The following is a 16,709-nucleotide window of genomic DNA, read 5'->3' on the forward strand; positions in this document are numbered from 1 at the left end:
AGTTAGTGCAGTCGCCACAGGATATGAAATCAGTGAGGTAGGTCTCCGTCCTGAGACAGGTCATATGACGTGCAACCACTTCCTCTTAACAGGAGGACACAATTTTGCCGAAAGCAACAAAAGTGAACACAGAATCCCTCCTGTGAATGTAGATATTTGTTATTTCAGCACTTACAAAGGTGTCGTGCTCAGATCCAGGAGAGACTTTACATGTGTGAAAACTTTAAAACCAGAATCTTGACTAAACTTGGAGTGAGATGTTGAAACTGAGAGGTCAGGTCAGTTCACCTTTTAAGCCCTCTTTTTTTTTTTTTTTTAAATCACTCAAGTGTTTCATCACAGACCTCAATTGTGGTCACGTTTGTGTAAAGGTGGAATAAAGCAGGCTTTAAGCATTTTATTAGAATACGCTGAGTTTCTTTACATCCTGTGGCAATGTCAGATGGATGACTCATTATTTTACACAACATTTAACACTGAAGTTGCTGTTTTGCAAGTTAGACAAATTTAAGATACTTACTAAAGTTTTATCTATGAGCTCTTCAACTTAAGTACCCATAGAAACTGCCAATAAGGTAATGTGTTAAAAAGGATCCTTTCTGTATAAGTTTAAAGCCTGAATTTCCATGAACACCTTTGACTGACAGCCTTAAATTCCTCCACACTTGCATATATTTGCTTTTGATGTGTCTTCTTTAACTTTGGATGTTTGTCTCTGATAGCACTGGGCTACACTAGTGCTTTGTCGCTGTGCTTCAACGGTCGTGCTTCGGGATATAAGGTTAGTAAATATAAGTCTGATAACCACAAATGCTTTTTCATGGAATATGTTTTGCATATTTTTGTTGCACGGGATCACATGCTGCTACAACACTCAACTCTTCCAATAGCACGCACTAATCGGCATAACCGACCGTTTTCTCTTTATCTAAATAATGCAGAACTTTCATGCAGGCGTGCGGCTGCTATTGATGACACTGGTCATGTGACACGAGAATTTATGGGGTTAAAGGTCTGCAGAGGAGATCTATCAACAAATACACTTACAACTACACGACGAAGTTGATTTTTTTTTTTCCTTTTTAATGTGTGAAAGCGTTTGAAACAGCATTTTAAAGGGTTCCCGTGAGGCAGTTAATATCTTTAAATTTGAACAACAGCCTCGCTTTTGGTGGAGAACCTTTAACTTTAGGCTTGCTTCATATATATATTTTAAAGCACCAACTGTTTTTGGCATAACATCTCGCACCTGTCAGCATCACCTACCAGCGGTAATGACACTGTGAGTCTTGTATTCCTGTTTATCCAGGTTTACACTCCCTTCCCTTTCAGCTGTTCTATGTGAACTACCGGGTTCATCTGAGTGTGTGCGTCTCGTGTTTGTCTTTTTTTTTTTTTTTTTAAACTTAAAACTGAAGATAAAAGTAGAGTGTGTATGTGTGTGACAGAGAAAAAAAAGACCTGTTCAGATTAAAGCAACAGCAGACAGGAGGAGGAGGAGAGCCCTGCTTGTGCTCATGGGACGCATAGATCACATCCGGGGCTGGTTTATTCTAATAACGAAACGTCCAACCCGGAAAAAAGGACAAGTCTTCTGAAATCGGATCACACAAACAAATTGAAGAGGGTGTCGGAGTTTCACGCACGCCGGTCTTGCGAATATCCACGGCTTATTTTAGGTTTTAAAAACTTTATTTAGCATGCTTCTGTTCACCAAACTCGCGTCTCTCTCCGCTGCTTCGTAGCCCTGCGGGGCGCTGGCTTTGGCGCACGCCGACTCTCCATAGCGGGTAAGTTAAGTCGACAAGGGGACTTTGTGACTGTGTGTGTGTGTGTGTGCGCGCGCGCGCGCGCGGTACAGTAGGTGTGGCTGGCCGTTGAGTCGTTGGATCTGGTGAGTCAGTGCAGGTCATCTGAGCTGAACAAATGTAATGTCTGTCAGGTGTTGCTGAGTAATTGCGCCTGATCACATTTTGACACTTTTCATTGCATGCTCATAATCACGTTGGACATGCACGCGCATGGCAGTCAAGCTTGGTATCCAGGGGCGTGCTGCACGTGCTGCCGCAGCTCTTACTGTCAGTTATTTGCTCGATTAACTGGTCCACAAAATGCCAAACATCTTAAAATAGCGCTCCATACTAGACGAAAACCCCCCAATTGTGTTCCGGATTTCAAGATCCGGATTTCTGCTTTTGTATAATCCTTTAAGATCATTTTATTTATTTATTTATTAAATTTTACATAAAAGTGATTGTAGGGAGTGTTGAAACTACTTGGGTGAAGATTGTTTGATGACACAACAAACTGTATTTTTATTTTATTAAGGAGCTATTCACCGTTTTCACACCTCAAAGTTAACTCAAATACCAGAGGAAGAACTACCGAGCCTGTCTTTAGCAGCTCTGGGGTGAACTTTGATAAATCTGAGAACAAAGTAAAGCATTTACCAGGCAGAACAAAAGATGCTGCACTGCTGTAATATGTCTGTAACAAGTTTCCCCCAACGATTAAGAAGAACATGACTAAATCTCTCAGACATGCCACACGTTGGTCTAAGAGATTTACTATCAGTTTCTGTCAAACTGTTGTTTGCACACAGATGAAGCAGATATGTAAAGGTGTTGTAGGTGGTTTTCATTTCATTACCTTGGATGTGGTATAAGTCAATTAATATCGCTGCTGTGATCTGTACATTCTGTTTTCCTGCACACAAACTGATGATTGCTCTGTTTATATTATCCTGCCACGTTTCAAAGCTAAGGTACTTGATAGAAATGTAAAGACAGTTGAAATGACATTTGTCAGTTTTACCAAAGATGCCACAGTTTCGCCGCTGCTTGTCTTTATAATGGCTAAGCCAGATGCTTTCTGATGCCGAAAATGGTTTATTGTGCACATGGGTGCATGTGTGGGGAGTGTGCTACTGTCAGAGCTGACCTCTGTGGCATCGTTTTCATTTTTCCATTACACCAAGGCTTTCTGTAGAGCGCCTCTGTATCTTTGACCTATTTAAATAGCAGCAGACTAACACATCAGAAGCACAACCCACAAATTTTTTCAAAGCAGTTTCAAAATGAAACATTTTCTTATCCACGAACTCAAAAATAGATTCACTGGAGATTCATCGGCACGGTGAAGACATAGTCTGTGTTTGTCTTCTGTTCCTCTGAGCGGGTTGTCTGAATATTTTCATGGAAATGTTGATAATTTCCATCTCCTGAAGGCTTCTGAGCCAGGACGAGCCCGTAAAAAAGTACTGGCAGGGCGCACGGCCATTCAGTCTTGATTATGTATTTTATATGACTGTCACGTTATAATTTTTGGTCTTTTATAAAAAGATCAGTCACAGATGTGGCCTAGTTTGCCATCATATTACCTTTGTGGCCTCATTACATTCAAGTTTTTCCATAGATTCAAATCTAGTAAGGATCTTCCAAATGGATCTATTAATTTATTTGATTATTTATTTTACTGGGTGCATCCAACTTTGGAGTTTGTCTTTGTGATTACTTCACATTTAGTTGACAGAGATGCAAAAGAGGCTCCGTCAACAGTGAAAGTTCCTTTGGCAACTTAAGGAGGACAAGAATATAAATGAAGCCATAAGCCTTGTGGTTCCCCATAAGAAAAATAAATACTATGAAATGTTTGCCAATTGATAAAATGTAATTAAAAGTCTATAGAGCTGAGGCTCTCTGGGCCAAATGAGCCTCGACTGTGTTGAGGAATCAGTCAGCAGCTTGGTGATTCACACGCATGGCATTGTTTCAATAAACACATCTCACCAGCTTTCTTCCCCTCCTCTCATCTTCTTTCTTCCCTCCCTCGCTCCCTGCCTTTCCTCCCTCTCCTCTCTCCTTGCTCTTCTCTCTTCTCTGGCCAATGGAAATGTGCGTGTGTGCAGATCATGAGTGCAGTCTGTAATTTTTGGCTGTGGTGGAGGGCCTCAGCTCAGCCTCGGGCTTCAGGGTTTGCTGCACAGCCTCAATCACGTCACATGAAAAACTGCTGAGTGCGAGCGGTCTATTTCTTCCTGCGTGTGTGCGCGCATGCATGCCTGTGTGCGCTTGAACACTAAATGAAAGATGATTTATCCTCCACATCTGCCTGTCTTTGCCTCCTGTTGCTCCTTTCACATGTTGTCTCTCTTTGTCCATCCCACTCGAATCTTTCTCTTCCTAACTGTCCGTCTGTCCCCAGTGATATGTGATATCGACAGCATGCCGTACGTGGACCGGTTGAACCGTGTGTGCGGCTTCCTGGACATCGAAGAGAAGGAGAACAGCTGCCGCTTCCAGAGACGATACTTCATCCTTGACACGCAGGGAAATGCACTGCTGTGGTATATGGACAACCCTCAGGTGCTCCACACGCGCATGCACGACCCACACTTTCACAAATAGCAAGAGGAAATGAAATTGACCAATAGTGGTCATATAACCTTGGACTCTGAGCCAACGACGAGTCTGTGTATTTGTGTTTGTATGCAGAACCTGCCCAGTGGAGCCAGCTCTGTTGGCAGCCTGAAATTAACCTACATCTCTAAGGTAAACCACTTTCATGACTGACTCCGCAGTGTGGTTGCATACAGTAAAGTCCAGCGCACCAACTTAGATATCTAAAATGCGAGCACACAAGAATTCACAGAATACACACAAATAGCATGCAAATTCGTGCAAGAGTTCATAGATACACAAAGAGGTCAGAGTTATCTCTAGTTAACGGTCACATGCAGCGCAGAGCTGAGGCAGACGCTGTGAAGTTTTCCAGATGTCAGCGCGCTCACTGAGGTAACCACAGATAATGACATCTGGCTCCTCTGCACTGCAGCACTGACGGCTTCTCCCTGGACACTCAGTCAGATCTATGTCAAAAATGTGAATCTTCTATTCCTCTGTTTTTTTTCACTCCTTTCAGTTTATATTCACATTTCTTTTCTCTTCTTTTATCCTCAGGTGAGTGAAGCTACAACGAAGCAAAAGCCCAAGACAGAGTTCTGCTTTGGTGAGTTTTTTAGGGAGGAACAGAGTGACACTGATGAAATGGTTCACAATCACATAATCTCCCATATGTGATAGTATTGTCCATTGCATTTAATGTGGATATTTACGGAACTGATTTCTTCTCCGGCAGTCATCAATGCACTTTCGCGACGGTACTTCCTGCAAGCCAATGATGTGACCGACATGAGAGACTGGGTGGCTGCTCTCAACAAGGCCAGCAAGATAACAGTAAGTGCCGTTACATGAGAAAATGCTTGATCTAGCAGTTATTGGTGGTGTTAGGGTGGGGGAGTGGGGGTTGTTTCCACCTGAGTGCAGGAAGCTGCAATTTTGCTGCGGTGGGACTGAAACCAGTTTGACCCAGGCGGCTGCAAATGCCAGCCCGTTGCCCACAGATACCCCTTCGCACACAGACACACACACACATACACACATTGCTGAATGAGGAAACTGTGAATGTGCAAGAAGACGAGTGATAACGCAAACGTCACTGCGGTGAAGGTGTCGAAACTTGTTCATATGTATTTGCATAATATTTGTGTGAACTCAATGAAATGTCCGGGAGCCTTGTTGATCAGTGATATTCAGATGTCTCCTGATGGAAGGTAACAGAGAAGAGTGTCTCTCTGCCTCTCTCACCTGCTCACTGACACAGGAAGCGGCACTGTTCACTCTTTTTCACTTCCCCATCGAGGGCAGGGCTGCTCTGCCGCCTTTTTTTTTTTTTTTTTCTTTTTTCTTTCATCTTTTCTTTTTCTTTTTCTGAGCGAGTGTAAAAAAGGAAATCATGATGTAATTGCAGGAATAAAAGTGGCACGGGGGGAGTAAAGTTATTAAAATGCATCTCTTAATATTTGTCTGTTTGAGCTAGATGTGTTGCAGTTTATTAGGAAATGATACATTTAGCTGAATGATTCAGCTGAATGACCAGTTTTGGGAAACTGTAGGCTAGATAACGGCTCTAAAAGCAGAAAATGCAGCACAGCATCACACAGCCGTACTATTGTTTTTACTTTATGACCAGCATGCACCTGCAAATCTGTTGTTTTTCTTCTTTTCCTGCTCCCTACTTGATATACACCCCACACTAACATTTGTGTGTCTAGTGGGTTTTATTTGCTTGGATACACTTGGTTGCGCTTTTGTGCATCAGTGGACTTTGAGAAAGCTTGCATCTCTCATAGCAGATCACATTTGATGTGTTTTCAGTTATCTCTGCAGTAAAACAGTCACGGTGTTGTGGCGAGCGTATGACTAAGAAAGTATTCCCAGAGTGAGGAAGAGCGGCTGTGGAAATTAAACAATTAAGTCCTTTTATTTGCTCTCAGAGGTGTCCCGTCTCTTCACAGGTGCCTAAGTCTTGCCCTGCACCTGTGAGGCCTGATGTGACCACAGTGATCAGTGACGCTCAAGGAGGGAAGAGACAACAGGCCTACAAGGCTGAGATTATTGGCGGCGTGGTGGTGCACACTCCTATTCAGGTAAAATGAATAGGACACACACACTTTTTTTTTTTTTTTTTTTAAGCATTATAAGAATGAAAACTGTGGCAAAAGCACACGAAAATGCGGTGTGCTAAGCTAGTCTGAGTTATCGACAGTGGTGGTTTCCGTGACCATGATATCTAAAGTGATAATAAAGATGGTTTTCATGAAATGTTTCAGAACGACAATGAAGAGACGGAAGGGAGAGAGAGGAAGGGCAACAGGCCGGGTTTGCTGAGATGTGGTTACTGTGTTAAACAGGGAAATGTGGTGAGTCTCATAACAGGTTTAGACTGAGACTGAGTCTGAGTAAAAAACAGCATGTGTGGAAATGGTAATGTGGTATGTGTTTCAGAGGAAGAGCTGGAAGAGGCGGTTTTTCACCCTGGATGACAACGCAGTCAATTACTACAAGACTGAGTCGGTGAGAAAACAGGGTTTTCATGTTTTTGCCCATGTTTCTACATGCTTAAGAGTGACTATTATCTTTGTCGGAATATTTTTGTCCCAAATTTTTGAAAACTACAGTGTTATAGCAGCCAAAACATTAAAAAATAACCCACAATAATACAAAAACAAAAAATCTGTCTTAGGAGAAAGATTTTATCCGATCTATTCCACTGAGGGACATTCAGAAGGTGCATGAATGCCTTGTCAAGTCGGGGTGAGTAAAACATGAAAGTTGTCTGAGTCTGCCAGCATTTTTGCTTTCCCTCTGTCTGGTTATCGCTATACTATGTAAACAATTGTGAATACTTGCATGTGAGCAGATGATACACTCTTAACCGGTTTTAAAGTGTTGCATTGCATGTATGGACAAGTTTATCCTTATCATTTTTAGATGAGTTTCACAGGTTTTAAAAGGGGCCCTTAAATATAAGTTATAAATGGTGTGAACAAAGGTAGTGAAAGTTTGAAACAATGAGGTCAACATGTGATCGTTATGAGCCAAATGTGTAGGCTTCAGTCTGATCTAAACCCAGATTATTTTTTTTCTACTCATAACTCTGTGAGCCTTCTCAGAGAAGCTCCTCTCACCTGCTGCCCAAACCTTCTGTTTGCAAGAAGCAGCTAATCAGAAGAGAGCTGGATCAAAGTGAGCAAAAACAAATAGCTTTAGACAGATGATAAACTGAGGAACTGCACCATGGCTCAGTATTAGGAAATTAGGTTACACTTTATAATACGCCGCGTGACTAAAACTGTAATTTCTCTGTAATTAAATTGAACTTTTTTTTTATTTGAAATTACAATCTAATTATATTTCCCTACAAATGCTTAACGGTAGGTAGACTACCAAAAGGTGTTAACAAGTCAGGATTTTACAGGAAGCACTGAAATAATTGCACTGTGTAAGTAATTTTATGCGGTACAGTAATTTTAAGTATTGCATAACTGAAACGCACTCCATAATATGGCCCGTGCCCCAAAAAGTACAGCATACTTACAGTTTAAGATGGGGAAATATTGTATTTTTATCCATAAAATGACCAAGAAATTACAAAATATCTAAAATTACTTACAGTATCATTTCTGTCTTTTTCCCTGTAAAATACATCAAGTTATGCACTACTTAGATTTATTTACAATATAATATTTTTTTGTTTCCTCTAGAAACCTGTCTTGTTACCCCCTTTTTATTCTAGTGTACCGTATTTTTCGGACCATAAGGTGCATTAAGCGAAACAAGCATTGGCATTCATCTTCCAGCTTCACTGTTTATGTTATGCTAGCGATCACGTAGCACATCATTATATACCAGCTAGTCCAACTTCAGTAACCCTACAAACTTCACTGCTGTTTCGTTTTCTGTCTTCATTTATGTTGGAAGTTATAGCAGAGCTGTAAGTTTTAATTTTTCAGAAATCTCTCAGTCAGAACATCATGTTTCGGTGGAAACTAGCGAGCTAACTTCCTGCTAAGGCTCCTGACTACGGTAGCCGCAATGCTCCGACAATCCATCAAGCGGTGCGGCTTCGTTGCTCACCAAAGTCGTACTAAGACATTTTTTGACAGATGTTTGAGTGCCGTGAACCACATAAAATCGGTTCGAGGTCAGTAAGCACAACCAGAATTCATACATAAGGCGCACTTTCGGTATACATGTCTTTAAGTATTTGTAGGTAGGTAAATATAATTAGATTACACTTTAAAATAAAATACATAGAAATTCCATTTAATTACAGGGGGATTACGTCCTTAGTCACTGGCCATATTATGAACTATTGCAGAAAATTAAGAATTATTTAGTATTGTAAATTCACAGCTACTGTAATCAAGAGTCCAAGAAAAACTGGAACTGCAAATGATCATCATAGGTCCCCTTTTAAATATCAGTGCAAGATAAAGTTTTATATAGTTTATAGTTTATATAGTTTTAGCTCATGATCCAGTATTGAAGTTGGCCACTGAATACAACTTGACAGCTGGAGAAGTTGTGGATGGTCTTAAAAAATACATGGAAAATATTTTTGTTCAGATCTTTAGTATGAGTTTTTGCCGTTTTTATAAGTGGACATTACAAACAAACTTTATTTTCATGTCTACCGTCTTATTGTATGCGCTGTTACAGTGTTTTTCCCCCCTCTGTTGAAACCTCTCTTTCTCCCTTAATAATTAGTCACTTTAGGCTTGAAGTTGAGCTTCAGTTGCGAACCTATTAGATTCATTTGTATATACTTGCTGAACTTGAATGTATAAGTATTGTAAATGACACTGTAGAACACACTCTAGCTTTTGTCCCTTTCTTTAGCTGCTTTAAGTTTTAACTTTTTGCATCCATCAGGGAGCTCCTGCTTAGAGACAACCTCTTTGAGATCATCACCAGTAACCGAACGTTCTACATTCAGGTAAAACCTTGTTCTCCTTTTGTATACAGCACTCATTAAAAAAAGGCCTGCATTCATGAAATGAAGGGAATGTCCCTGTTGTATTTTTAGACATTTGAATAAGAACAGAGAAGCTCTGTATTCCCTGGTGACACCGTCCTGATCTGTCGACATGTTTTCTCTAAATGCTCTGCTGCTGAAGTGTGGCGCAGTCGCTTTTTTAAGGAACATGCGAAGTTTGTTTTTGTGAAAGGGGCACAGCCATCTGTTATCATAACAACAATAATATCCGTTCCCCCTCCTCTCCCCCGGGAGAACAGCTGACGGAGGCGTTGGGGGCTGGATCAGATAGGAAGTGCGGGGATAGAGACAGACTGCAGGCAAGAGCGCTTTTGTTTGTTTGTGCAAGGGGAAAAAAAGGAAGTGTGAAAAACAAATAATAAAATGAAGTAAATAAAAACAGGATAACCACAACTTCTCATTCCGTGTGTGGACACTGTAATAAAAAGTGATCTAAGCTAAAATAAAGATGAATATTGGAGTCCTTACACACCTTTAATAGCTTGAGAGCGGATAGTGATCTCCTGTCGTGCATTCTTTCCAAACATAAACACATGACAATAAGTACAGTTACCACCGAGGATAATTTTCGAGTACTGTTCTAGCTTTTTTTCTGATAACATCAGGCAATTCCCATGTAGTGCCAAACCACAATAATAGTTCCCTTAAGGCGCTTTATATTATAAGATGAAGACACTACAATAATAGAAAACCCAAACAATCAGACGACCCCCTATAAGCACGCAGCTGACGACAGTGGGAAGGGAAAACTCGCTTTTAATAGGAAGACACCTCTGGCAGAATCAGGCTAAGGGGTGGCGATCTGCCAAGACCAGTTATGGTTGGGAAAGGGGGACAGGAGGAAAGACAGCCAGAGATTATTAATAACTAATGATTAAGTGCAAAGTGGTGTATAAACACATAGAGAGTGAAGAAGAAATGCTCAGTCCACACCAGCAGCCTAGACGTATTGTAGTGTAACTCAGGAAGGGTACGGGGTCATGTGAGCCAATCCTAAGTTTAAGCTTTATCAAAAAGGGAAAAGAGTGTCCAGGGTTGCCAGTTTGGATTTGTCTGTGGAGCTTGCTCCAAAGACGAGGGAAGCTGAAAGCTCCGTCTCCCATTCTATTTTTATGATTAATATTTGCGTTGCCGTCGAACACCAGCAATATCTTTGCTGATGCCTCACTACCTGCCGAAGCGAGTTCTGGTGCTCTGCCTTTGGCAGATGGGTAATTTGAGCCTGGTTCTGTTGGAGGCTTCTTCCTGTTAAAAATGAGTTTTTCCTTCCCGCCATTGCCAGGTGGTTGCTCATAGGGCATTGTTTGATTTTTGGGTCTTTACCTTACAGTATACAGCGCCGTGTGACGACTGCTGTTGTTGCGTTTTGGCCTTATTAAAGGGCAGGTAACAGGCACAAAAGCTACCATGAAACATAACATGGGCCCTTTCTCTCTACAGACAGACTCGCCAGAGGAAATGCATGGTTGGATCAGGGACATTCAGATGAAGATCCAGGATTTCAGGGGTCCCTCTAAGGTAACTCTATCTTCAGAAATGGATAATTCTTTACTTCTAGCTGTAAGTTATTGGGAGAAAAGTGTAAATCCTTGCTTACGATTGACAGCGGGGATGCTTTTGTCTCTTTAATTGCAGGGTTTTTCTTTTAAACGTGCTTCTTCGTGCTATCGGAGTTACAATCCTTCCTCTACATCTCGTGGTTCGCAGAGTGAAGCAGATAGGAGACCTCAGCTGGTGAAGTCCTGCTCTGTGGCGCCAGGATGGCAGCCCTGGACACCCGTTCCATCGTGTGAACCGTCTATCATGGATAACGAGGATGAGGACAGCGCCTTCAGCTCTGTGCCGCTCTCCTCTTCGTCCACCTCCTCATCTGCTTCCTCCTCCTCAAACTCCCTCTCTACCCAAAATCCTTGCCCCGTCACACATCCGGCACCTTCGGCCAGTGGACTGGGGATGCTCACAGCATCCGCAGATGCGGCGAGTGGGCGTCGAAGGCACCGCTCGCAGCCTCAGCCTCAAACCGGCTGCAGCTTTCCCTTCAGCCTGGATGACGACAGCATCCGCACCACAGATGTGTAATCCAGAGATGTTTGAGGAGACTCCTGCGTGGGCTGTGCTGACACCTGTTTTTAAATGAATGTGACTCCTATTGAAGGGCCACTGTGACCATCTGCCTCAATGCCAGGCCATGAGCTTGGTGCCCCCTACTGGTGAAGTAGCACTTATACAGATGAAGGATGCACCCGGCTGCAGGAAGGCTAAGAGGCATAGTGTTTGTTGTTGTTCACAGGACTGTGAACAGATAAAACGGAGTGTTTTCTTTTTCCTTTTTTTGTAAGTGTAACTTCCTCTGAAAACTTGAATGATTTTGTTGATTATTGCCGACAGTAAAATGATGGCACACGCTTTTCACTCTGTTTCTTTGCTCCTATCAGCAGGACCCCATTATCACCCCAGTTACAAGTGTTCACATTCACAATATATTTTTATGTCCAAGCTTGTTTTTGTGTTTAAATGTATCAGACGGTTGTGTTTCTGTTTTTTGTTTTTTTTGTTTTGTATTTTTTTCCCCCGGGCCAACAGTGTTTTCCTTTGCTCTTGAGGGGCATCATGTGTGGAAAAACTTCACATAATAATTAACAAGCATTTTATACCTGTTGTCTTTCATGTGTTTTGCCATGAAAACCCTCAGAGGCAAGTAAAGGGGGGAAAAAAATCTGGTGATCCATTTCTAAACCTGCTCTATGTTGTTTCTTCTCTTGTTTGTATGAATTAAGAATGGCTAACATTTTTTACATTTCATTCACTTTTTGCTAAATGTCATCTATTCGCTCTCTTTCTGAAAGGCTTTGCTCTTGCAATAGTCATTTTAGCCACATTAAGCCAACACTCCATTTTTAAAGCAGACAAAGCCGGACATGTTTCCCTTTAGTTGGATTATTGTGTCTTAAAGGGAGCACACAAGTTCACCCATGGCTTGACACGCCTTCCACAACAGCAACTCTAAGGTACTAGGAAGATTGTACAGTTGATGCGAAGAAGAGTAACACTAATGACTGTGTGCACGATAACATCTGTATCAACACAATTTACTTCAGCTTGTGTCCGCTGGCATGTTTTTTCGCAGCATGCTGGGAAAACCCAACCCACCTACGTACGTCAAAAGAAAAGCAAGATGGGACCTTTAGATAAGTTCTTAAGACATAATATATGTGCTTTGTTTTTAAGAGTGGATGAAGAAATTAACATAAATGCTTTTACCTTAGAACATGGCACAGTGGGACCTGTCACCCTCTCGTGGCCAATATAAGTATTACAGACATGGCAAAGGGCAGGAAATTATTATTATTTTCCTTGTTTTCAGTGAAAAACCCCCATAGAAAAGCATGTTTTTCTGACAAAAGGTTTTTCTTCCAGCTGTTTTCCAACATGAGAAGAAAGTGAGTTGGAAAAAATGGTTCTGACACTGGCAGCCTTTGCCTCTTTTTTTTTTTTTTTTTTTTTTTTTTTAAATGTGCCAGAGCATTTTAGGGGGAAAATTTAATTTAGAAAATTAACCTTGCCAAACCAGCCCTTGTTTTTCATAAACCCGGGATGGAGAACAAGTTAGTGTTTGCAAATGGATCTCTGCAATTTTTTGTTCTTGCTTGCCTCTCAGGGCTTTCGTATCCACCACTATTAATATTAATACTTGGCTTAAAGATCAATTTTCAGTAAGCTGTGACTCTTCCGTTTGGTTTGAACACAGTACCATACTAATGCTGCAGTGTTTTCATGGTACTAATTTAGCTCAGTTGTTGGTAAAGCAGTTTTCTTTTTGCAGAATTATGTGGGAAGATTTGCGACTGCCTTGGGTAATGTTATCTGCACTTTGTGTTTCTTATTTTTACTTTTTTTTTCTTGTTTTGTCACAGCTTTCACACCATGTACTACAGTTTCCTCTTAGATTATGCCTTTTGTTTTTTTACACCCTTGTTAGGTTCACCTTGAGATTTCATTGATGTGGTACCAGGTTTATTCCTGTTTCCGTTTTCTGACGCTATATGCACTCATCTGCCTGCAATTAAGCTTAATTTTCTTTCTTGTGAATAAAACAAGGCTTTTTATTTGTCTAGTTTAGGCTGTTTTTGATTTTTAAGGTTTACGACTTTCCCACCTCCTGTCATGTAATGCCTTGTATGCCCATACAGAGTTTAAACCTAAACACATTGTAACATTAAGGTTATCTTTTGATCGAAGTGATGCTGGTGAGTCTTAAAAACTTTTTATGTGTTTTCTCTGTAAAGGGCGAAAATCCCCAACTTCCAAACATTCAAAGGGTCAGTGCCAGCACACTTGCCCTTTAACACTGTCACCTTAAAACACATGCATGACATATAGACACAAACACGAGCGTGCATGCACACGCCAATTGAGTGGCCAGAGGCTGAGTTAAGTGAAGTGTTTCACACATCCAGTGCAAAGTCCATTAGATAAATTGCCCTAAAACTCTGTCCTGACCTCTGTCCACTTCCCTCTGTGCCTCCTAGGGCAGCTGTGCGACTGGTGAGGGTGAAATGTCTCCAACTGAACAGCTTAAATTGTGTCAGTATAGGTAAAAAGGCCCTCAGTGCTCGTGAAATGTCAGCTGTGTTGAAATGAGTTTTCAGTCTGTTAAAGACAAAGCTCCTGGAGGTAATGAGAGAAATCCAAGCAGAAACACAGGAAAAGTGGAGATGAAGCCAGTGACTAATTTTTTACGAGGTTTAGGAAAGAAAAAAAAGAAATGAAGTGGATAGGGGGTGACATTCTGGGGAACGTGTACCTGTGCATGACCTCCAGGTTTAAAAACTTCCTTAACTGTGGGGCTTGGTATGGATCTGAATCTTGAAAGCAACATAGAAAGCTCAGAAGTAATCTGAGGAGTTTCTTGCCTCTCTGAGTTTGTTCATAGTTTGAGAAACAAAGAGATAAACGTCTGGAAATACAGCGTCACGGTAGAAGCCTTCGAGGTTGAACTTCTTTTTCCTGTCTGCACAAACATAACTTAAAGGTCACAAAGCACTTCGGTCTGATGCCTGTGAGTGACGGGCAGCTATGAGGGCAGGCAGACACACTGCTCCCCTAAATGTTAATGTTCCCACATGAATGACTCTGCAGCACACTGCACTCTCTCTTTCTCTCTGCCTCCTGCTCACATTGGTTACACTCTGGTTATTTTAAATGTTACAAAATAAAATTATTTCTCTCAGCAGAAATGATTTTAAGATTAAAGCTTGTTGTTGCTTGTACACCGATTTGAGGATTTATTTGTTTCTTATGACATCTTATGATAATCATCTCTTATGCTACCAGTTATTAGTTCCCCGTTTGCAGAAGATTACCACTAGAGGGAGCTGTGATACACCGCACTTCATTCAACATACTATGAGGCTGTCAAAACACTCAATGAGCAGCATGCTTGTAGTTCAGTGAGATTACATTGACTTGCTGTAAACTCCCTAAAAAGTCTGACAAGAAGCTGTAAAGCCTTTCAGCATTAAAGCACTGAAATAGTATTTTAAATCTGAACAGTTGCAGCATTTTCTCATTGATTTTCACACTAATCCCCTCCAAGATATAAGCACAATAATAAAACCAAGGAGGGCAAATAATAACAAAGACTTGTTTAGAAAAGAAGTGTATTATCAGTAATCACAGACTGGCTGTATTATATAAAAATAAACACATTAAAACTAGACAGACTCGGTCAAGTTTTGTTCTAGCGAAAAAATCTTTTGCATATAAATTTGATTCTCCAGAGGTTTAAGGGTTACTTTGTGTTTTGTAAAGCTTATAGGCCCTGAATACAATCCAGTGCAAAAATATAGACACTGTGGCATGAATATCCAAGTGGGACTTGAAGTTTATGTGTCAAGCTCTATTTCATACCCTTAAAATCTCAGAGAAGCTGAGCATCAAGACCTTTGATGGTGAGTTACCCACATAGAGTTTTGCCCACAGGTCAATAAACTGAGAGTGTTCATTCATTCATGGGTAACAGTGTTGTAAAGCTCTGGAAGAGTGTGTCTGTGACACTACTTCTAATTGCAAGACTTTCTCGGGTTCCTGTAGTTCAGATTAATAATAGCTAATAATTCAGATTAAACTAGTTAATGTGTAAGTGTGTGTGTGTGTGTGTGTGTGTGTGTGTGTGTGTGTGTGTGTGGAGTCCTTTAGATAATGGTTTAGGTAAACCATTTTGGTTTAGTGTGATGTCATATTGCTCTGTTATTAGTCCGTTAATTCTCTGATATTACAGATGAGCAAAGCATTAAATTAGTGCCCAGCAGAAAGCAGAGGCTTTCCAACATGTGTAATATGAAGTCATATTAATGTGGAACAGGTTTTCCTTCATCTGGACTCAGAGGCCCCCTCTGGACCACTGCCAAACCTCCACCCTCCGCTGTTCCCACATCAGACCACCTTACAAACTGGAGGCAGGGGGGGTTTGGAATGTATTTTGCCCTGTGTGATGTGATTGTTTGCAGAGAAATGGGTTGACCTTGCCCCCCAATGCCACACACACATACACACACTCGTTCTAGCCGAGCTGGAGGTGTGTGAGACAGACCTGCTGAGTGCAGGAGGTCTGGGACCCCTTCACCACTTCCTCCAGACAGAGAACAGAGGATCCAGTCAGCTGAAGCCAGGATGGGACAATAATGAGCCTTCCAGCAACCACCACCACCTCATTTATTCAAACTGTTGCCTCTAGCTTTTCTTCTTCTGGACCAAGCAGCTACAGGATCATACCAAATGAAGAGTTATACCCCAAGAAGCCGATTTAATAATGAGATTAAGCACTTAAAACTAAAGATTAAAATATTAGACGTGGGACTGTTTTAAATAGCAAGTACACAAAAGTATTCAGTCAAACATGAACTTGACTGAATACTGAGGTGTGTGCCCTGTAAAAATGTGGTTTCCAATAGTAAATGTTTCATTTTCAAAGAAATGTGCCTACATTTTGAGAGCAATCGGATAGTTAGACAAAAAAACCATTTGTTCTTAAAGACAAGTTTCAAACTCATAATTTAAATGATAAATTAACGCTCTTTGTTAAGTAAGATTCTTTTAAAGAATTAGTAGTTTTGTCACTATTTGGTTATTAATCCGAAATATTTCTCCAAGGTTTGTATTTTATTATCACAAATATTTATAGGCCGTCTATAGAAAAATGGTTAAAATAAAATTTTCATGTTTTAACGCTTATAAAGAAGCGCCAAACTGCGTGTATTTTAAGCGGCAATTCGGCAGGTTTCGATTTAGCTTGCAGGCCCATATTAATA

At 41.0% G+C, this 16,709-nt stretch overlaps 1 protein-coding gene across 4 annotated transcripts; it reads left to right on the forward strand.

The window, feature by feature from the left end:
* The first annotated feature begins 1,003 nt into the window (after window positions 1-1,003).
* plekha2 (pleckstrin homology domain containing A2) lies at window positions 1,004-13,513 on the forward strand. 4 transcript variants are annotated; one of them, XM_004544513.5, is made up of 12 exons: window positions 1,004-1,282; window positions 4,204-4,364; window positions 4,494-4,550; window positions 4,959-5,007; window positions 5,137-5,234; window positions 6,356-6,487; window positions 6,671-6,760; window positions 6,846-6,914; window positions 7,084-7,154; window positions 9,276-9,339; window positions 10,840-10,917; window positions 11,035-13,513. In XM_004544513.5, the coding sequence occupies exons 2-12, from the start codon at window positions 4,224-4,226 to the stop codon at window positions 11,476-11,478; spliced, it is 1,293 nt and encodes a 430-aa protein (XP_004544570.1). In that variant the 5' UTR covers window positions 1,004-1,282; window positions 4,204-4,223; the 3' UTR covers window positions 11,479-13,513. The 4 variants fall into 4 exon arrangements, with proteins under 4 accessions (XP_004544570.1, XP_004544571.1, XP_004544572.1 ...); XM_004544514.5 differs by having other exon boundaries at window positions 1,004-1,271; XM_004544515.5 differs by lacking the exon at window positions 1,004-1,282 and adding an exon at window positions 1,474-1,790 and having other exon boundaries at window positions 11,107-13,513.
* Window positions 13,514-16,709: the final 3,196 nt, after the last annotated feature.

This window comes from Maylandia zebra, linkage group LG12, assembly GCF_041146795.1.
Source record: "Maylandia zebra isolate NMK-2024a linkage group LG12, Mzebra_GT3a, whole genome shotgun sequence".
NCBI classification, from domain to species: domain Eukaryota; kingdom Metazoa; phylum Chordata; class Actinopteri; order Cichliformes; family Cichlidae; genus Maylandia; species Maylandia zebra.